This window comes from Budorcas taxicolor, chromosome 1, assembly GCF_023091745.1.
Source record: "Budorcas taxicolor isolate Tak-1 chromosome 1, Takin1.1, whole genome shotgun sequence".
In the NCBI taxonomy this organism is placed as follows: Eukaryota; Metazoa; Chordata; class Mammalia; order Artiodactyla; family Bovidae; genus Budorcas; species Budorcas taxicolor.
Window position 1 is genome coordinate 207,019,091 of NC_068910.1, and position 22,321 is coordinate 207,041,411.

Consider the following 22,321-nt stretch of genomic DNA (forward strand, 5'->3'; position numbering starts at 1 on the left):
GCACCAGCAGGGCCTTGTCAGCGCCTCTCATCTCTGCCTTCAGAAGGACTTTCTGACCTGCCCGCCCCCGTCTGCCCCACGCCCACAGCGATCACCACTTTAATCCTCAGTAAGGAAGCAGTCTCTGCCCCTCTCCTGAATCTTCCATGGCTCCCCACTGCCCCCAGCACAGGGCAAACCACCCGCCTTGTTGGGCAGTCACCCATCCTCTTGGGCACTTCGGCCTTACCGGAGAACCCCGTGGCTCCTGGTCCCACCTTCTTCAAGCCTCCACCTCTGAGCCCAGCCTGCCTTGGCCTGGGCCCCTTGTGCTGTTCTCAGCAACCTTCCAGAACTACCTCAGCGCACCCTTCCTCAAGCCCCACAACACCCTTACCGCACAGGCGGCAGGTGCCGGCCAGCAGTGGCGATGGTGGGCCTGCCCTCCTCCCTTGCAGGAGCAGGCTGGGGCTGGGGGCTGTGTGCACAGGGCCCCGGGGGGCAGGGAGGCAGGGGATGTGCCTCCTGGCACTGAGGAGGTGGCTCCTCAGAGGGAGAGGCAGCCCCCCCAGAGCTGAGTCTCCAAGACAAAGCATGCTCACCAGGTGGACCTGGGGCCATGGGCACTGCAGGCAGGAGGCAGAGCTGCAGGCGGGGCCAGGCCCCAGCGTGGTGCGGGCAGAGGGGGTCCCGGGCCACGTGCAGGGTGCCTTCACTCCACCCACCCATGGCTGCCCGGAGTCTGGTGGGTGAGGTTGGCGAGGCTGGCATTTGGGAGAAGAGAGTCCGCGGTGGTATCTCGGGGTTCTGGGAGGCAGAAGGAGGGAGCGGCTTCTGCCGGTCCTCTTGGAAAGTGTGAGAACAGAACACAGTGGGACTCAGAACAGGCAGGTGGGGTGCTCTGTCCCCAACAGCTCTGTCCCTGCAGGCTCCAAGGAGCCATTGAGCAGCCAGCCTCGAGCACCTTGGATTCTGCCCCCGCCGTGACCCTGATGGAAGCTCGTCTCCCAGGTGGCTGGTTTCCTGCGATGCACTTCCCGCGAGGATGACGGCCTGTTGACAGCCATCTTTTCTCTCACAGCTCTTCCCCGTGGTTGAGGAGCTCATGCTGCAGCCGTTGTGGGAGTCCCGAGATCGCTACGAGGAGCTGAAGCAGATGGACGATGCCGTTAGGGAGGTGAGTCGCCTCTGTGAGGGCCTGGGCTCCACGGGCCCCACCCCGCTCGGCCACACCACCCAGGGGGCCTCCAACGGAGCGCATCTGTCCCACAGAGACGCCAGGCCCGATGCAGAGGTGTTCTGTCCCCAGGGAGCTCACAGCATGGGAGACACAGAGCCTTGGGAGGAGTCTGTGCCCTGAGGCCGTGGTCGTCCACGGGGGTTCGAGGACATCACAGCCTCTGCCACCTGCGTCCCCTCAGAGCGGGTTTCTGGCCCCGTGCAGTCCCTCCCCTCCTCCCAGGGCCGACTTTGTTCAGAAGCAAGGCCATAGAAGAGACTCCCTGTCTCTGGAAAAGCCACCACCACACCCAGCCATGGACTCTGCTAGCACCTTGAGGATCGAAAGACCCAGTGTGGCTCTAGTTGGCTGCTGGGGTTGGTCCTGTGTTTCAGGGAGGCTCAGAGCTGGGTTGGAGGCTTTCAGAGAAGCTGCGAGAGCTGGTCTGGCCCCGGCAGGACCCCAGAGGGTGCAGACCTGCTTCAGGGCCCCCTCCCACTTGGGACCCCTGGGACCTACCCCTGTGACATCCAGTCACTCAAGTCTGGCCTCCCCTCCATCCACCCTCCCTCCCCCTCTCTCTCGGGTGCCCAGTGCAGTGGGATCCACCTCCCTGCTGCTGCGGGCTTGGTCCCCACTGGGCCTTGCCTGGCACCCCCACCCACACCGAGGGCCCCCTCCCATGCCATTTGTTCTTCATACTCGCTGCAGGCAGGGCCCCCACCCTGCCTTTCAGCCAGGAACTCCCACAGTGCCTTGCTGAGCCTCCAGGTGGCTCTCCTCTCAACCTCCTTTGTGTATGATGCCAGACGCACCGTGGTGCTTTCGGGTCGATGGGCAATCCCAGCCCGCAACCAATTTCTCTAGTCGGATTTTCCTCCCAGGAAGTCACAAAACCCCAAAAGCTTAAGAGTATATGATGCAGAGAACAGATGTAAGAGGAGACGTCCCCCAGGCACGGCCCCTGACAGGAGGGCTGACGGGCCTGGTCCCCCTGGTCCAGCCTCGAGCCGACACTGCAAACGCCTCAGCCTCCAGGTCCCAGGCTGGCTGCCCAGAAGGCCACTAGGACCCTCCACGGCCCCTTCCTGCCCCCAGAAAGAGCTGACCCACCAAAGAGGTGACAGGGTCATGGACTCAGCATCCATCCAGTGCTCTGGGGCTGCCCCTGCAGCCGGCGAGAGCTCACTGTCCAAGACCGGACGCAGGCCATGTGGTGAGGCTCCACGGCCGGGAAGGGGGACCGTGCAGAGCTGTGTCTGGGAAGCGCCCCCAGGGCACGTCTGCTCACATGTCTTAGCACCTCCTCTCCCAGGAAGCTTTTGAGCAGACAGGCAGTCACTCACTCACTGTCCGTCACCTCCTGTGTGCTCTGTCCTGGTCATAGCAGAAGGCTGAGAGCCTGACGTCTGGGAGCGCCACGTCAAGAGAGAAAAGCAGAGACCTCGGGAGACAGAGCGAAGGTAACGCTGTTCTGAATGATGTCTCGGTTGCTGTTCAGTCACTCAGTTGTGTCCAGGTCCATGCGACCTCATGGGCTGCAGCAGACCTGGCTTCCCTGTCCTTTACTCTCTCCTCCTGCCTTCAGTCTTACCCAGCATCAGAGTCTTTTCCAGTGAGTTGGCTCTTCACATCAGGTGGCCAAAGTATTGGAGCTTCAGCTTCAGCATCAGTCCTTCCCATGAATATTCAGGGTTGATTCCCTTTAGGATTGACTAAACTTCAGTTTCCAGACTGAAACAGGGACAGCGTGAAAAGCTGGGAAGGACGGAGGAAGGGAAGGAAGGGAAGAAATCTGTATGTACAAATGTTTTTAAATGGAACGTCTCTTCCTAGCATAAAATCGTTACAATTAGGCTCTGAAAGAAGGAGTCATGCCTTAGTTAACGGAAAATGATCAATGATTAGCATCAGTCAGTTCAGTCGCTCAGTCATGTCTGACTTTTTGCAACCCCGTGGACTGCAGCACACCAGGCTTCCCTGTCCATCACCAGCTCCTGGAGCTTGCTCAAACTCATGTCCATCAAGTCGGTGATGCCATCCAACCGTCTCATCCTGATTAGCATAGGTACCACTTATAAAAGAAAACATTTTTCAGAGCTTCTCAGAAATAAAGTCTTTGCTTATGTCACTACAAGCACATCCTCTGCACTTGTGGGTCCTGGCTATTCATTCAGTCCAGGCAGAAGGCAAACCACTTCATTCAGTTGCCATGGGGTCTGGTCACACCACATGAGTCCAGGCTTTGCTCATTACCAGCTGAGTGACACCCCCAGGTGTCTCAACCTTTCTGAGCCACAGAGCCCCAGTCTCTAAACTAGAGGTAATAATCCCATTCTTCTTGTTTTAGCTGTTCAACGAGCAGAGAATCTGATACAGAAAAATTGCTCACTGTGTGTGATGCCGTGAGATTTGTGGTGTTGCCAGAGCATTTTTGATCCCACCAACACAAACCAGCATCTTTTCCCTTTTCCAAGCAGACCGTGCCTGAAGAAAGCAGAGGGCTGCAGACTACTGCTCTGGACCCAGCTGGCCGAGCTTCGCAGGATCGTCCGTGCAGGAAAAAGTGGTCCTGAGTGCCTGCCACCACGAGATCGTTTTCTAAGAACCATTTTGTTCACTGATACAAAAAAAAAAAACAGGACTTCACAAGCTGTACAGAATTTTTATTTTTAAACTGTCTTTTAAATAATATATTCTTATACAGAAATGGGTCTGATTTTTTTTTTTTTGGTGGAATTGGGTATCCTGGGCTGCTTCAGGAATCTCCCCAGTGCCCACGTGAGACAAGGACACTGTGCTCTCCTCACCTGTGTGTTTTAGAGTGATGGCCTGAGTGACTTGCTGAGTGCCTCCATGTAATTCAGCATTAGATGTCAGCTCAGTGCCCGGAGCATTGGGGACATGCCTGTCCTCCTTGTGAGTTGCTAGGGGGACGTTGGAGGCTGTGCTCGGGGACACAGGACTGGAGGTGGCTTGGTCAGGCTGCAGGCAGTGTGAGCCAAGAAATCCATGTGGGACACAGACAACCACAGGCTTGAGCCTGTTTCCAGGGGTGGGGATTCCACATCAAAATGGGCACGTAGGACAAGGAGCCTATTTACTCAGCACATTTCAGGATCCCTGTCTCAGGGAATGATGGGCCCCATCTCAGGTCCTTCTGCTGCTGCTTCTGTTTTAGGGACAAGCACTGAGGATGTTCTGGGTGGACTGGTGCCCACAAGGGGAGACCCAGCCCCATCTAGTTCACACCCCCTCCCCTTGTGCATTTAGACCCCTCAGTTCTCCCCAGAGCTGTGGGTTCCGTCTCTGTCCCCCTGATAACATCTGCTCTAAAAACTGACTTTAGGGGCCATTGGCATAGTCTGAGCTCTGTGGACATTTCATTTGTGTGTTGGTTCAGTTTCCTTGGAGCATCTGTTCCCTCTGGTGAACTGCAGAATATTACTTATTTGAATAATTCATTTTTGGGCTGTGAAATGTTCCACCTCTTCTTGAGTTCAGTTCTGTACCAGAGAGGGACCTTGGGTTCCACATCTCTTCTTAGTTTTGTTTATCATTTTAATGTTGCTGAAGCCACCGCAGCTTAGGTTAAACTACAACCCAAACTTAGCAGGTGTTTAGATAAGATGCCTTCAGCCTGCGTGTCCTCGGGTACCGGCGTCTTATCATCTGCTGTCCCCATTGGTGAGGCTGTGCTCTGAACAGCTCCTTCTGTCTGCTGCATGCTGAATACCTGGCTCACCAAACTCTGCCTCAATCAAGTTTCCCATGGTGATTACTGAATTTAACACTTGTGCACACACATGCACATATGCACACAATCACACATAGGTCCACACACATGGCTACATAAGCATACACGTGCTTGCATACATGTATACATGTGTCCACATATGGACCCTGAGGCCCCATACACATGTTTACGTATACATGCAACATACATACATTGCTTACATATACACTAAGCCCTGTACACACATGCTTACATATACATGTAGGATATGTGCAACATACATACACGTTTACATATGCACTTACACCCCATACACATATGCTTACATGTACACTGAGGCCTCATACATACATGCTTACATACATGTGTAGCATATACACAACACAATACACATGCTTACATATCCATCCAATCACATGTATGATCCATGCATACACACACAAACATATGCATGTACAATCACACATATGCACAGGTGCTCACATAATGCTAAGGTGTGCAATGTAAACAAGATCACATGTGCATACACGGACATGTGATCATATTAAGGCATGTGTCCACACACATGTGCATATACATAATCACGGATGTCCACAGACGCATATGGTCATACATGTTGTACATGTGTGTATATGCACACATACATTTATATTCATACAATCGCATGTACACTTGCATGTATACACACTCTAACACACTTCCTCTGCCTTACTGGGTGTAGGTTACACCAAGTCCTGGAACAGGGAAATCAAGAAAGAAGAGGAGAGACTCCTGGCAGCACCTGCGACAGTCCAGGTGTTTGTGTCAACAGCCTGGCTTCCTTGATGGGATGCCTTAACGGCTGCCCCAACCCCCAGGCCAGGGGGCCAGGCTGCACAGCAGAAGGCGAGTGGTGGGTGGACGGAACCATCGTCCTTGCCTTCCCCAGTCCGGGGAAAAATCGTCTTTCGTGAAACCCATCCTGGTGCCAAAAGGGTTGGGGACCACTGCCTTAGAGCATCAGGGGCCCACTGGATGCTGTTCCCAGCCTTCTGCTTCAGAAGTGCTTCCACACTGCAGGTAGATCCTATGCCATGAGCTGAGCCATGGGATTGCTGAGGCCCCTTCCTGAGTCGCCTCTCACACAAAGACGTCCCCTCCCTTTAAAATGCAGAGAAGCTGCCAGCCAGCGCCCCACTGCACAGACCAGCCCCAGAGCCCATGAGCCCTGTCCACCCAGGTCAGCCTGCACACCGGGACCTGGAAAGCCTCCTGCCCGGGGACACCCCACATGCTGGCCGAGACACCACGTACCAAGTGCAGGGTGAGAGGAGGAGGTGGAGATGGCCTCCCTCTGATTTCAGTGGAGGATAAAGCCGAGCCTCACAGGGAGCAGGTGGCGGAGACACAGCAGTGTCCTGACCTGCACGTAGCACGTACAGCGAGACAACCGGCCCGTCCTGCTCCCCAGTCACAGCTCCGCCACAGTGTGTTCATACAAGGGGACAACACAGCGCTATTTTCTACCGTATCTCTCCCCAAGAACTTCCCCGAGCATCGGTCAAACACTGGGGCTTGGTTCTGAGAGCGCTCTGCCCTGGGAACCCAGCTCATGCCGTCAGAAAGGCCATGTAGCTGCTTGTGAGTTCAGCTATGACCTTGCCACCAAGAAGGGAGAAAGGAGAGGTGTCTGTCTGCATGGTGTCCCTGTGGCTGAATACCCCCACCCCATCTCTCAGACCACGGACATCTCCTGTGGGCTCCACTATCCGTGGGCTCCTCCATTTATGGGCTCATCCATCCATGGGCTCCTCCATCTGTGGGCTCACCCATCCGTGGGCTCCTCCACCCATGATATCTGAAGCCAGAATGACGTCTTTAACTAAATCACATGGGAACATCCATTCAGCGTGAGGGTTGAATGAACACTAAACACACACAGTACTTCATCCTGAACAAACAGCCATTAGAGGAAGATAAACAGCCACCGGTGGGAACTGTGGGCTCACAGGTTTCCTCTGGCGAGAAGAGCGGCTGCTCTACGGAGCCAGGCATCACGGAGCTGCCCCGCCCGGTGGGTCAGTGGCCACAGGAATTGCTGCATCCTTCCTCACCCCAGGGCAGCGGAGGCACCGGTTCCCCACCTCCACTCAGGAGAGGGCCCCAGGCATGAAACCTCACTCTAATTGCTCCTCCAGTGTTACCGTGAGGGGAGTTTTTACAATTCAAACCAAAAGAAGTTAACTGTAATTTGTCTAGAGGGCAGGTGAAACCGTCGCCCTGCATTTTGAGGGGACGTTCTCCATTAGGGAAGGAGGGTCTAGCAAGGGTGCTAGGGATTTGGGGTCCCCTGTGTCTTCAGGCAGTTTTTCCCGGAGGCGGGCTGGGTTTCCAACCCACGTCGGGGAAGACAGAGGGCCACTGGGTCCCACAGAGTCTCGGGAGCTCAGGGGTGGGTGTCTCCGGTAGGAGACAGCTTCTGGTGGAGGGTGGGGGTTGAGTCCCCTTGTCATAGGCTGAGTTATGTCCCATGAAATTTATCATCTAAAAACCCTCACTCCCCAGCACCTCAGAAAGTGGCTGCATTTGGAGGTAGGATGGATAAAGAGGTAATTATGTTAAAATGAGGTCATTGGCGTATATCCTAATCCACGACAGCTGTGTCTGTATAAGAGGCAGGGATCACCACACCAACGCGCAAAGAGGGACATGGATGGACAGATGGACATGTGGGGACGCAGGAGGAGATGGTCTCCACATGCCCAGGAGAGAGGCCTTGGGGGGATCAGCTCCGCCCACGCCTTGACCTTGTGACCTTCCCACACAGCTCCCATCACTGTGTCCTGGCAGCCAGCATGGGGCCAGCACACTGGAGAACTCAAGACAGACTGAAACGGGGACCCTGGGCAGCCCCAGAATGTGCTGCAGCCCTGAAGCTGCCCCTCCTCTCTCCGGATCACTGCTTGTCCATCGAGAGGCCTGTCCAGCACCGGCGGTCTCCACAGAGGTGTCCGCTTGGGCAGAGGCATCAGCTGCACCCCCCAGAGACACCTGGCCAGGCTTCCCCAGCCCCGAGGGGCCCTGAGAGCCGGGAGACAGGACTGAGGGCATCAGGACAAGAGTGGACGTGCTGAGATGAATGAGGCCCTTTGGAGATGCCCAGGAGTCAAGGCCATGTCCACCCTGCTGGGCCTCCTTGCTCAGGGGCCCCTGACTCGTCCTCAGCCAAGGAGCCCAAACCAAATCCCCGCCTCGGAGCCTCTGCTGCAGAAGCCGATTTAGGTTCCGGCTGAAACGGGCAGACGGGTAGACGTCTTCTTATTTTTCCTGTAGTTTCCAAATTTTCTACAGTGACTGGTTTTACTATTCTAAATAAATAAATTTTATTTATTAAATGGGGCATGGAAAAGGCAGGACTCTCCATGGGGGAAATTTTGGTGCCTGAGGTGGGAGGTATAAGGGGCAGAGGGACTTTCCCATCTTAATCTCTGCACACATGCCCAGTGCCTCACACCCTGGGACTCTCAGTGACCCCAAAGCCAAATAGTGGCCCCGGGTTCTCGGTGACAGACGTGCCCAGGGTTTGGGGACCAAACTGTATTTTCCAAACCTTCACATACACAGGTAGGAAAAAATTCCTTCCCCTGATTAAGTTCTGGTTCTTCCTTTTGAAAAAAACAGGACCCCCTCATGGCAGAACCAGCAGGACAGGCTTGGCCCCCGCTGCAGGCACCACCCTGCCCTTCTCTCGCTCCCCTACCCTTCCACGTGCACTGAGGCCCCTTGGTGTCTACCCCCTCGGTGCTCCGGGCCAGCAGAGAAACCAGAGAGGAGCCACGTCCAGCAGCCCCGGGGTCCGTACACGGCTTGTGGCACACAGGGTGGCTGGAACCCATGGTCCTGCTGCCCCCAGTGATTTGGGGTGACTCATGTTGTGTGCAATGACCTTTAATCATTGTTTTAAAATGGTTTGCCAAGACCCCACACACTCTGGGGCGACTCTGGTGACCACTAACAGATTACAGTCTCAGACACTTACCAATCGAAGGAATGAATTTTGAGATTGTGGTCGTTGACCTAGACAATCACTAAGAGGAAAAGTGCTGCGAGGGGTGTGTGTGTGAGTGGTGGGGGGAAGCGCACTCTTGCAGGCATGTATGTTTGTGTAAGCATGTGTGTGATTGTGTGTGTGTGTGAGCATGAGGGGGCGAGGTACACTTACAGGCACATGTGTGTGTGGGTTAGCATGTATGTGTGTGCACATCTGTGAGCATATGTTGAACTCACTTCCAGCTGAGAGGAACAATGCCCCAAAGATGGAACGATGGCACACATCCAATCTTCGCACAGTTTTCAGACCTGGCAGTGAATGGGGTAAAAACAGGAACATCTGGGTTTCATTCAGGAACAAAGGGACAGGTGTGAAGAGAGGCAGCGGAGGGGGACATGGTCCCTCCCGGGCAGTGTCCTGCAATGATTTGTGGTCATGAGAACTCTCAACTAATTTCTACTGTTTTCCTTAATAGTATTAATAATTCTACGAAAGCTTCAAGATGCACTGCTGCTGCTGCTGCTAAGTCACTTCAGTCATGTCTGACTCTGTGCGACCCCATAGATGGCAGCCCACCAGGCTCCCCTGTCCCTGGGATTTTCCAGGCAAGAACACTGGAGTGGGTTGCCATTTCCTTCTCCAATGCATGAAAGTGAAAAGTGAAAGTGAAGTCGTTCAGTCATGTCCGACTCTTCGTGACCCCATGGACTGCAGCCTACCAGGCCGTCCATGGGATTTTCCAGGCAAGAGTACTGGAGTGGGGTGCCATCACCTTCTCCGTCAAGATGCACTTGATATGCTAATTAGAGTGAAACAGAGGAGAGGCTCGTGACTGAGGCCGCTGCCTGCCTCACTGCTGCCGAGATGCCCAGAGGCACCTGCCCTTAACTAGCTGACATGTGTCCCACAGATGCTAATGGACCCTGGGCAGTGGTGGGCAGTGTGGCTCATAGCACCCACCTCCATGGAAACGGCTGCCGGTTGCACAGGCCAAGGCTGCCTGCTGGGCTGATGTATGCACGGTGCCGACCACGGTCTACCAATTGGCAAGGAACTGCACAGAAACATTAATGTTTATAGATTGCCCACTGTGCTCCAACAAGCCCATCTGCCCTGAATGAAGCCCTGCGAGGCTTCCAGAAACCCAGCCAGCCTCCTCCAAGCCAGCTTGCTCCTCCCCCCTGCGCCAGCCCAGCTTCTACCATCAGGACGCACCACTGTCCAGAGGCTACCTGCTTCTGCAAAGAACCTGGCAGGATTGGGTTTCGACCCTTTGGATTCCTCTTCTCACGAATTGTGTGGAGCCTAACAGCCCACCTGCTGTATTTGTGTCCTGGAGCTGTTGTGACAAAGTGCCCCAAGCTCGGCAACTTAAAAACAACCGGAAGGACTCCCCCCTGGTGGTCCAGTGGTTAAGACTCCGCACTTCAAATGCAGGGGGTGCAAGTTTGATCCCTAGTTGGGGAACTAAGATTCAACATATCACCTGCTACTGCTGCTAAGTCACTTCAGTCGTGTCTGACTCTGTGTGACCCCATAGACGGCAGCCCACCAGGCTCCCCTGTCCCGGGGATTCTCCAGGCAAGAACACAGGAGTGGGTTGCCATTTCCTTCTCCAATGCATGAAAGTGAAAAGTGAAAGTGAAGTCGCTCAGTCGTGTCCGACTGTTTGCGACCCCATGGACTGCAGCCTACCAGGCCGTCCATGGGATTTTCCAGGCAAGAGTACTGGAGTGGGGTGCCATTGCCTTCTCCACCAGAACTGCCCAAAAAAAGAAAAAAAAACAACAAGAGTTGATTCTCTCACAGTTGAGGCAGCCGTAAGTCCAAAATCAAGCTGTGGTCAGTCGCTCTGCAGACTGTAGGGGAGAACCCTCCGTCAGCCCTTCCCAGGTCGGCAGCTGCCAGCAGTCCTCGCTAGTCCCTGGCTCACGGGGCGACAAACGCCCCAGTATCTGTCTCCCCTGTCACGTGGCCTTCTCCTCTGGTCTCCACGCCCAACTTTCCTTCTCCTTCTGAGGACACCAGCCATTGGATGAGGGCCCAGCCCAACCCAGGTTGACCTCACCTTCACTTATGGCATCTGTGAAGATATTTCCAAATCAGGTTACACTCACAGGTATAAGCGGTTTGGATCTTTGAGGGGAGACACAATTCCACCCCCTTCGCCCTCACAGTCTGAGCTTTCCCATCTGTCCATTCCCACCTTTCTGGCTTGTTGTGAGAATTAACTCAACAGCCTGTGCCAAGTGCTCTGCAGAGGGTGGTACCCAGCTCTCCTTGAGCATCAGGTACCCTCAGGAGCTGCCTGCCCTGCCTCTCTCATGGCTTAAGGCATCACTGCAGAAGGCCATCAGTGATGTTACCCCCTGGCAGGGGGTAGCTCTGTTACTCGGGGGAATCTTCTCTTGATCAGGCTCCCTCAAAAGAGCTAGGATCCAAAGAAGGCAAAAGGCAAGTGCCTGTAAGGAAAGGAGACCGGCAGATCCAGGGCAGAAGCAGGGGCGGGCCAGTGGGGTCTCTCTGAGAGGACTGGGCACTGAGTAAAGTGTGACTCAAAAGAGGAGAACTGATTGAAACAGGTCAGAATGAAAAGGATGGATGGGACATAAAAATCCAGGAAAATAAATAATGACCCTCTGCTAGATCAAACTCAAACCTGAAACGTCACCTTCAACCATCTGGATACAAACGGGAAGTGTGTCAGTTAGATCTAGCTGTGTAACAAACACCCTAAAATTTAATGACTTGAAACAATGTTCGGACTTCCCAGGTGGTCCAGTGGCTAAGACTCCATGCTCCCAATGCAGGGGGCTCAGATCTGGGAACTAAGGTCTCACATGCAGCAGGGAAGACCCCGCATGCTGCGCCTGGTGCAGCAAAATACATAAATAAATAGTTTATAAAAGGAGAAAAGGAGAAGCAACAGCATTTATTATTAATATTTCTCAGGGCTTCGTGGGCTGACCAGCCAGGATGGTTGGTCTGTCCCAGCTCAGCTGGAGCTGGCTGGGTGTACATGGCCTTGCTCACACATCTGGCAGTGCTTGACATCAGCTGAAGTTGCAGCCACACGTGTCTGTCATGGTGCTGCAGGTTAACAAAGTGTGGTTTGTTGATATGGCAGCAATGTGGTCCCAGCAGTGAGAGAACATGAACCCCAGGACCCAAGTACTTTCCAAGTCTGATCAAGCCTCACAGTCACCCTGTCCCCTTAGCCACAGCAAGTCACTTGGCCATGCCTGGATTTAAGGGGTGGAAAACTAGATTTTTCTTCATGACAGAGCTGCCGAGAACACAGGGCCTTTGGCGGTCTACCAGAGCGGGGACGACTGCGGTGTAGAACACAGCTGGCATTATTCTCCAGGCTCCTCTGGACACCTGTTTCCTCCTCAACCACCAAGCCCCCCACCCCATCAGTTTTACTAACCCTCCCACAAGTTACTTGATTTCAAGTGTGAAGGCACAAGACCAGTCCTGTGGAGAGCAGCTGAGAAGTTATCGTCACATCCCAGGGCTGTGATTCTAGAATGTCCATTGAGGAGATTCAACTAATAAAGCTCTTGAAAGCTTCCCTGTGGTCCTTGGAGTGACTGCCCCAGGCCCACTGTGGGCTCTGCTATCAGTGTGCCCCCAGTAACGATGGGTCTGTTTGTCCCAACTATGAGAATCAGGTAAGCCTTACACCCAGCTGGCCAGGCCTGTGAGCAGGCTACATCTGGTACTATTTTGTGTGTGTGTTAGTTGCTCATTCGTGTCCGATTTTTGTGACCCATAGACCTTAGCCCGCCAGGCCCCTCTCTGTCCATGGGATTTCCCAAGCAAGAGTACTTGAAGTGGGTTGCCATTTCCTCCTCCAGGAGATCTTCCTGACCCAGGGATTGAACACAGGTCTCCTGCATTGCAAGCTTTACTGTCTGAGCCATCAGGGAAGCCTAGTACTATTTCATCTCACCAGAATTTATACATGTTTGTTTATTCCACTGAGCCACCAGGGGTACTTAATAAAAGTGTAGAGGGTTTTAAGACATTATCCTGCAACAAAAGCCTGTAATCAAGGGATTCTTAAAAATGAATGTGAGGTTTTATATTGAACCCCTAAAGGCTCACAAAAAGTGCCATATTTGGCCTTTCAAATGGTGGGAGGGCAAGGTGACTGGGAAGTTCAAAAATTTAGAGTTTTCAGGCAGCCGTAAGACAAGCAGATAATAGCATCTTAAGAGAGGGAGAAACTTCAAGTAAACCAGGAAACATCTATAGGCTTTGACATGCTGCAGCCGAACAATTGTGTCTCCAGGGTGTTTTGTTTTACTGGAAAGTGTTTATTAGAGAGTGTTAGATTGGGCAAGGCAGATACAAATGGTTTGTACATTCCAATCCCTATTGTGTTGAAGAAAAATGTTAAAAGGTATTTCACACCTTACTTCTGGGTGAAATGACAAGCGATATTTTTCTAGCACACTTTCCTCATTTTCTACAATGAACGTATATCACTTTTTCATCAGCAGATAGCCGTGAACAATACTATATGTTGATGGGGTAACTTGGCCAAGACTCAGGGGCTGGGCAGATGGTAGGTAAGAAGCTGGCAAGACTGGATCACAGCCCCTGTACATGGAACCCAGAGCCCGAGCTGTCAGCAGGGGCATCTCCAAGCCGCTGAGTAGGTGGTAATGGTTTTCTTTATTGTCCGAGAAACCCAGCCCCCTAAAGGTAAAAACGGCCCCACTCTCGGGTTAGAAGCCCCACCCTGGACACCCTGCAGGCCATGGAGTCTGAACTCCCCACTGGGACTGCAGACAAGGGGTGTCCCCCAGGACTCCCCAAATGAGAGCGTGATTATGGAGCGGGTGTTGAGGGCTTAATTCTACTGAGAATTGCTGGTGCATAGTTAGAGGTTTAACTGCCCAGAATCAGTCATGCAAACTTGAAATGAGTGAGGTAAGTGTGAAGTTTGTGGGAATAAACATGAGGGTTGAGTCTGCTTCTTAAATAACTGCCTCGTATTTATTTTTATTCTCTTGGGCACATTAGAAGTCTAACCTTGCTCATGACCTTCTGCGTCTACGTGGCACCTGCCTGATACAAGCAGATGGTCAGACCCCTCATTCCACCAGGACCTTCTAGGTCAGGTCAGGTCAGCCCTTTTATTAGAATTGCAAGAAAAAATCCAATAAGCGTTAGGAACCTTTTTTAGAAATCTCATTCTCCGAAGCTAATCTCTGACGAGTGAGCTGTCCTCACTGGTATCTCAAGAAGACACTTGAGTTCTGGGGCAGGGGTGAGGACCGGCACCAGGAAATGCAAGGGAGGCAAATTCTCTGCTCCTTGATGGTACCCAACCTGGGCAGGTGAGATGTGCCAGGATGTTTGATGAACACGAGTGAGGGAGTGAATGATGAACAACTGAGAGGCAGATTCTAAGGATGTTGTTTATGCAGCTAAGCTAGTGGAATCATCGGGTCTACTGGTCAAGCTTTCCTCTGAAACTGTTACTAGCACAGCATTAAAATTGGCTTAAAGAAAGCTTGGAAGAGCGAGTGAGAATAGAGATGCATGGATCTCCCTGAAGATGAGACACTCATTTCTGATAGGACTTCACAAACCCCCCTGGAAAAAACTCATGGAGTTTTCTTGATCTGCTGTGATGGGCTATCTGCTGCTCCAGCTGAACAGATTCTCCACGTGTTTGTCTTTAGGAAAAACACGTCTGCTTTTGTTCAGAAATGAAGGGGTATAAAGAAGGCACACATGACTGCAGAAAGACCAAAAAGCGTGTTTCCCCCTGTTCATAAAGGTTTCTCTCAGTGGCAAAAGCTGCTCTCGCTACTGCAGGAGGTTCCAACAGAAATGGATCTTCCTCTGCCTCCACTCAGGCCACTGCATCCCAAACCTGGCTGCTGACAACCGAGGGGACAACTCTGCTGCCACAGAGTCAAGCAGCCCCCAGGGAGAGGGGCGAGATGATGTAAACCCATGAGGTCTGAGCTTCTGTCTTTATCAGGGTATCATCCTTTCTGACTGAAGCTGGCCTGTGAGTCATCGTCCATCACTGCCTGCATCCACAGGCTTATGGAGGAAGACCCCTTATCGTCCATCACTGCCTGCATCCACAGGCTTATAGGGGAAGACCCCTTGCTGCTGGGGCAGTTGGTCACTTTTACCGAGTGCTGCTTCCTGGGGAAGGGAGCCCCCCACTTCCTGGAGGGAGCCCCCCCAACTCAAGGTGAGCCACCTGGGTCTGGTCTTTCTGGGGTCGAGTTAAGGCTATGGACACAGCACCGTAGCTCTTAGGGCCTCCATGGGGTGGGCCTGGCCCCCACCAGCCCCTCCAGCAGAGTCTCCTGTGTGTGTGTGCTAAGTTGCTTCAGTCTTGTCCGACTCTTTGCGACCCTATGGACTGTAGCCCACCAGGCTCCTCTGTCCATGGGATTCTCTAGGCAAGAATACTGGAGTGGGTTGCCATGCCCTCTTCCAGGGGATCTTCCCCACCCGGGATCGAACCTGCCTCTCTTATGTCTCCTGCATCGGCAGGCAGGTTCTTTGCCACTGAGCCACCTGGGAAGCCCAGGATCTCCTGCGGTCCCTTTGAATGCCACACCAGTGGAGTCAGTGCTGACCAGAGCGGGAGGCCCTTGTCATCACGGCCGAGGGTTCAGTGACCAGTCAGTACACAGGCTATGTCCAAAGTCCCCAAGACTCTTTCCAGCTCGAGGCCTGTCCTCACCCTGGGACACCCTCCCAGCCCGCGGGCTGCCCCCAGAAGCAGCATTCACAGCCAACAGGTGAAAGATTTTCTCTGCAGGGAGCCTTGCTGGGCTCACATGTTCATGCCCCAGGCTGATCCAGCCTGAATTGCTGAGGGCCTAGAGGGAGAGAGCAAATTAGCCAAGATGGCAGTGGTCAGGCTCTCTTGCCCCACGTTTTGTAAATAGTGATGTAACAGCTGAGATCATTTACAGCGCTACTCACGTGCATGGTGGTGTGGCCCCATATAAGCGCCATCTGGGACGCTCTAGTAGGAGAGACGAGCCTAGTGCTGTGATAGCCAGTAGAGGGTAAAGTGTGCCTGAGTTACAGCTGCATCTGCTCTGCCAGCCAGGAGAGAATCAACACGTCTGCAAGGTCCTGAGGTTCCTTGCGTTTTCTTCCAGCTTCCCTACCTGTGCCTTGTCTACCCTGGGTTCAGCCAAGTGTCAACAGAGAGACAGGACCCGACTGGGTCAGCCGGTGTCCCCGCGAGGTCAAAGGGATGCAGAATTGGTCTGCCTCACTGAGAGTTCTCCCATTTCTGGGACGCTGAGGAACCATGTGCACTCCATGAGATTAGCTTCTCTCTGATGTTACAACCAAGAAAAATTACTTTTTTTTTTTTTTCTTTTACCACACCACACAGCTTGTGGGACCTAAGTTCCCCGACGAGGGATTGAACCTGTGCCCTTGGCAGTGAGAGCAGAATCCCAACCACTGGATCGCCCCAAAAGGACATCCCCAAAAGAACTTTTTTTTAATTAAACTTTTTATTTTGAGGCAATTGTGAGTTCCCCTGCAGCTGTAAGAAAGAACACAAAGGGCTGCCATGTGGCCTTTACCCAGATCCCCCTGATGTGGTAACATCTTACAGAAATCTGTACCAAATCACCACCCGGCTGATGACCTGCTGACCAACACAGTCCAGACAAGTAGCATTCCACCCCCATGAGGAGCCTTCTGCTGCCTTTTCATAGCCTCACCCTCTTTCCTTCCACCTCGCCCCACCCACCCCCTGACAACACGTAGTCCGTTCTCCATCTCTATAATTGCATCATGAGTGTTCTATAAATGAAGTCACACAGTACGTGGTCTTTGGGGGTTGACTTAGTTAACTCGGCATCATTCCCTGCAGGTTAATCCAGGTGCTTGTGTGCAACAGGAATTTCTTTCTCTTTAAGAGATTTTTGTGTACCTACTTTTGTCTGTGCTGGTCTCCGTTGCTGCGTGTGGACTTCCTCTAGTTGCAGGGAGTAGGGGCTATTCTCTAGCTGCAGAGTGCGGGCTTCTCATTGCAGCGGCTTCTCTTGTTGTGGAGGACGGGCTCTAGGACACACGGGCCTCAAAAGCTGTGGCTCCCGAGCTCTAGACCTTCAGCTCAATAGCTGTGGTGCCCGGGCTTAGTCGCTCCACAGCATGTGGGATCTCATTAGACCAGGGATCGAACCCGTGTCTCCTGCATTAGCAGGCGGATTCTTTACCGCTCAGCCACCAGGGAAGCCCAGGAATTTGTTCCTTTTTATGGCTGAGTCATTCTCCACAAACTGAGTACATCACAGTTTAACTGTTCGCCTGTTGAAGGGCATCTGGGCTGATTCCAGTTTTTGGCTGTTATGAATAAAGCTGCCTCAGACATTCACCAATATACTGTGAGTGAATATGATATTTCGTCTCTCTAGGATGAATGCCCAGGAGCGTATTTATTAGATCATGAGCCGAGTGTATGTTTGCTTTTATAAGAAGTGGTCAAATCATTTTCCACAACGGTTATACCTACACCTTTCCACTAGCAATGGCCAAGTGTCCCAGTTCCTCTGCATTTTCTTTAGTATCTGGTGTTGTCACTGTTCAATTTTGCTTTGGTGAGAGGCCACTGTGGCTCTAGTCTGCATGCCCGTGATGGCTAAGCACATCTGAAAAGATGTGCTCCGTGTACGCTCATTAGCAAAATGTGTGTTATGTCTTTGGCTCACTTTCAAAGCTGTTTGGGTATTGTTCTGGCTTTACTGTTTTTATTGTTGAGTTTTGGGAGTTCTCTGTGTATTCTAGATTCTGTCAGATATGCAGTTTACAAATATTCTCTCCCATCTGCAGCCAATCTTTTCATCCTGTTGACAGCATCTTTCACAGAGCAAATATTTTTAATTTTTAAATTTTTTTTAAATTTATTTGGCTGTACAGGTCTTAGTTGCAGCATGTGGGATCTCTCATTCCAGCATGCAAACTCTTAGTTGTGGCCTGTGGGATCTAGTTCCCCAACCAGTGATTGAACCCGGGCCCTGCACTGGGAGTGTAGTCTTAGCCACTGGACCAAGGGAAGTCCCAAAATATTTTTAATTTTGATTAAGTCCAAATTATCCATTTTTCCTATCACCAATCTTGCTTTTGACATAAAGTCTAGGAACTCTCTGCCTATCCCCAGATGCTAAAAGTTTTCTTTTTTATTTTTTTCCTGAAAATAATATGGCTTTACATTTTAATCCGGTCCATTTGGGGTTCCCTTTCCCATGAAGTGTGAGGCTTAGTCTGAGGCTTGCTTTTCTCCCCAATGGATGTCCAATTGCTCTAGCACCATTTGTTGACCAGGTTATTGTTCCTCCAAGGAATTGCTTTTACTCTTTGTCATAAGTCAGTTGGGCATATTCATGTGGGTCTATCTCTGAGTTTTCTGTTCCATTCCATTGATCTCTGCATCTATGCCTTCACCAATATCACAATCTCAATTACTGTAACTAAAAGTCTTAAAATCAGATGGACTGATTCCTCTCATCTTACATTCTTTTTCAAAAATATTTAGCTATTTAGCTTTTTGAAGTACTTCCCAGATGGGGCAGTGGTAAAGAATCTGCCTGCCAGTGCAGGAGATGCAAGAGACACAGGTTCAATCCCTGGGTTGGGAATATCCCCTGAAAGAGTAAATGGCAACCCACTCCAGTATTTTTGCCTGGGAAATTCCAAGGACAGAGGAGCTTGCTGGGCTACAGGCCACAGGGTCACTCAGACACAACTGAGTGTCTGAGCACACACACACACATATGATAGTTTTCTTGCTGTTTCTCGGTGGCTAAGTCATGGCCAACTCTTTGTGACCCCATGGGCTGCAGCATGCCAGGCTCCTCTGTCCTCCATGATCTCCTAGAGTTTACTCAAACTCATGTCCATTGAGTCGGTGATGCCATCCAACCAACTTATCTTCTGTTGCCCCCTTTTCCTCCTGGCCTCAATCTTTTCCAGCATCAGGGTCTTTTCCAGTGAGTTGGCTCTTCTCATTTTTTTACCTTTCTATATAAATTTTAGAATCATATTTTCTGTATCTATAAAATACTGTCCATATTTTGATAAGAATTGTATTAAACATATACTTCAACTTGGGGAAACCTGACATCCTTACCGTACCACCTCCTGCAGACCTTGGTGTGGGGCATGGGCCATCTGGCCAGGAGCCTGGCTGGTTGGGGTGTGTTGTTGCCATGGTTACCTCAGAGCCTTGTAATTTCCAGGCCTAGGAAGTTCTGTCTACTTATTCTATTGGTTACTCAGCAAGAGGCGCAGAAATCTCTAGCTGTAATTCTGGTTTATTTCAAGGTTCAGTTCTTTCAGGCTTTTCTTCATGTGTTTTGAAGCTCTGATGTTAGGACTGACACATTTAGGAAAGTGATATCTTCTTGATAGCTTGACCCCTCCATATTTGTGTAATGTTTCTCTTTATCTCTAGTAATAGTCCTTGTACTGAAATCGACACTGTCTGATATTAACACTCCAGGCCACACTTGACCTCTGCAACAGTCCATACTCTGTCTGTGGAGTGTTTTTCTCTCTAAATAAATCCACTTCTTACCTATAACTGTGTCTCTGAATTCTTTCTGCAATGAGACATCAAGAACCTGAGTTTCATTAGGTCCTGAAATCAGCTACGCTAACTCCTGCTCATCATCAACACCTCTGGGGACGTCTTCTGTGCCATTTCTTTGTGACAGTTTTTTTTTTTTTTTTTTTGGTACTAACAGGAGAAATCGATGGCACCCTACTCCAGTACTCTTGCCTGGAAAATCCCATGGACGGAGGAGCCTGGTGGGCTGCAGTCCATGGGATCGCAAAGAGTCAGACACGACTGAGTGACTTCACTTTCACGTTTTACTTTAATGCATTGGAGAAGAAAATGGCAACCCACTCCAGTGTTCTTGCCTGGAGAATCCTAGGGATGGGGGAGCCTGGTGAGCTGCCATCTATGGGGTCGCACAGAGTCGGACATGACTGAAGCGACTTAGCAGCAGCAGCAGCAACACTTTGTTGGGAGACAACCTTGGAAGTGATAGCATCTAAAATTGAATGAAGGCCTCCACCCAGGTGGAGGACGGTGACTGCAGGTTGAGCACAAGCATGTGAATAACATGGTTGGATGGCATCACCAACTCAATGGACATGAGTCTGAGCAAACTCCAGGAGATGGTGAAGGAGGGGGAAGCTTGGCATGCTGCAATCCATGGGGTCACAAAGAATTGGGCACAACCAAGTGACTCAACAAGTGTGTAGACACCAGACTGGTTGGAACCAGAAGCCTGATGATTGAGGTGCATGGAACACCACCCTGTTCCCTCCGCACCAACCAGGCAGAGGAAAGTCACACACACTGCAGCCCTTCCTCCAACTGTTCATAAAAACTCTTCCCTGAAACGCTTCATGGAGTCTGGGCTTCCTGAGCACAAGCTACCTGTTCTCCTTGGTTGGTCCTGCAATAAACCTTTCTCAGGGTCAAAAAACAAAAAGCACTCCAGCTTTTTTTTTTTTTAATCTACACAGTATATCTTGTTCTGTCCTTAGAGCTTCCCTGGTGGTTCAGACGGTGGAATCTGCCTGCAGTGCAGGAGGCCCAGGCTCGATCCCTGGGTTGGGAAGATCCCCTGGAGGAGGGCATGGCAACCCACTCCAGTATTCCTGCCTGGAGAATCCCATGGACAGAGGAGCCTGGTGGGCAACAGTCCATGGGGTTGCAAAGAGTCTGACATAACGGAGCAACTAACACTTTCTTTTTTCAATCTGTCCTTATACTTAAAATGACTTCTTCTAGATAACATATAGAGAATAGCACTCACAACACATGAAGCCGAATGTTTTTTAAAGAAGCAGACTTTTTTAAAAGCTAACAAAAATGTTAGATCTATTTGTTATGATTTATTGAAATAAAAAATTAACACAATGATTATACAACAAACCAGACACAGCTGAAGAGAGAATTAATGAACTGGAGGCTAGATCTATAACATAGGCAGATAACGGTTGAAAATTATCAAAGAAAACTCTAGACAAGGCAGATACAGTGAGAAGCTCTAACACATTTTCTAAGAGGGTAAGGAAGAGGCAATATTCAAAGACAAGAGAATTTTTTAGACTTGGAAAAACTGTACGAAACTGCGCTTTTGTTGGATATTGCATTACAAGCTGGTTATAGGAGTGGATTAAAGGTAATAGAGGCTTGTTTTCTGTCATGTTAAGAAATCTGGGGACTTCCCTGGTGGTCCAATGGCTAAGACTCTACACTTCCAATGCAGGGGACCCAGGTTCAATCCCTGACCAGGGAACTAAGACCCCACATGCCTCAATGAAGATCTTGCATGCCGCAATTAAGATCCAGTACAGGCAAATACAAACAAATCTCTTAAAAGAAGAAGTCTGCAGATTGGCAGTTGTGGGTCAGACATGAAATAAGCCTCTTGCCAGTCTCACAACTCCTCAAGGCCCCAGTGGTGTCTCTTTGAAATGCAGTCATCATCAAGGAGGATAATATACCATCTTACAGTTTCCTAGGAGGAGAGACACCCAAGCCTCAGTTGGCACCCAGCTCCACATCACAAATCCTACCTCCAGTCACCAAGGTAGAAGCAACTGAGCTGCTTCATTCTAGAAACATGACTATAATGGGTTACTAGAGATCTCAGTCTGAGTTACTACCTGTCTGACTTTTAGCAGGCTGGGTGTAAGATAAAAGGATTGGTTCCTATAGTTTGTGGGTCAGAGTTCTTTTCTATATATGATCTGGCCATTGTCCGTTTATATATTCAGTCTCTCAGCATTCATCATCAAGGTCATCTCATGGTCCCAATATGGGGACAGTAGATCCAGCCATTGTGACACATTCTAGGCAGAAAGAAAATAAGCTGAAGGTCAGAGAGCATGTCTCCTGGGTGAGTCTCTTTGCAGGACTTTTCATCATGAGGTTCCTCCCAGACACATTTGCTTAGATTTTTCCAGTACTCCCCACCATCAGGGAGGCAGGGAAATGGGGTTGTTTACTTGGCCCAAGAGTGCTCCCCTAAAATGAGACCTGCTGAAGGAAATAAAATGAGAATGGATACAGGACAGGCAAATGGCAACCTCTTTTATACCGTCAGATTGAAAAAAATGGAAGAATAAATCTGTCTTTAAAAGTGTATTTATGAAAAATGCATCACTGAACAGAGTCTTGAATGTATTCTTCAGTATAAACTGTTTTACAACAATTATGTTAATAAACAGCTGGTTGATCATAACTCTTCCTAGTCAAGGTCACAGGCTATAAACACTCCCCAGGGTCTCCTCCAAAGCCCTCCATCTCTTAAATCCTTCTACC

General features: G+C 50.8%; 1 protein-coding gene and 1 non-coding gene across 2 annotated transcripts in view; both read left to right on the forward strand.

The window, feature by feature from the left end:
- The window catches only part of PDE9A (phosphodiesterase 9A), a 106,112-nt gene extending 102,293 nt beyond the window's left edge, over positions 1-3,819 (forward strand). Inside the window, exons 17-19 of the mRNA XM_052638890.1 lie at positions 1,061-1,156; positions 2,589-2,661; positions 3,679-3,819. Coding sequence (XP_052494850.1) covers positions 1,061-1,156; positions 2,589-2,661; positions 3,679-3,689 — 180 coding nt within the window. The 3' untranslated portion in view covers positions 3,690-3,819. The remainder of the gene's footprint in view (positions 1-1,060; positions 1,157-2,588; positions 2,662-3,678) is intronic.
- A 17,401-nt stretch (positions 3,820-21,220) lies between these two features.
- On the forward strand, positions 21,221-21,293 carry TRNAG-UCC (transfer RNA glycine (anticodon UCC)). Its single transcript has one exon. It is a non-coding gene; the product is annotated as a tRNA-Gly (tRNA).
- Positions 21,294-22,321: the final 1,028 nt, after the last annotated feature.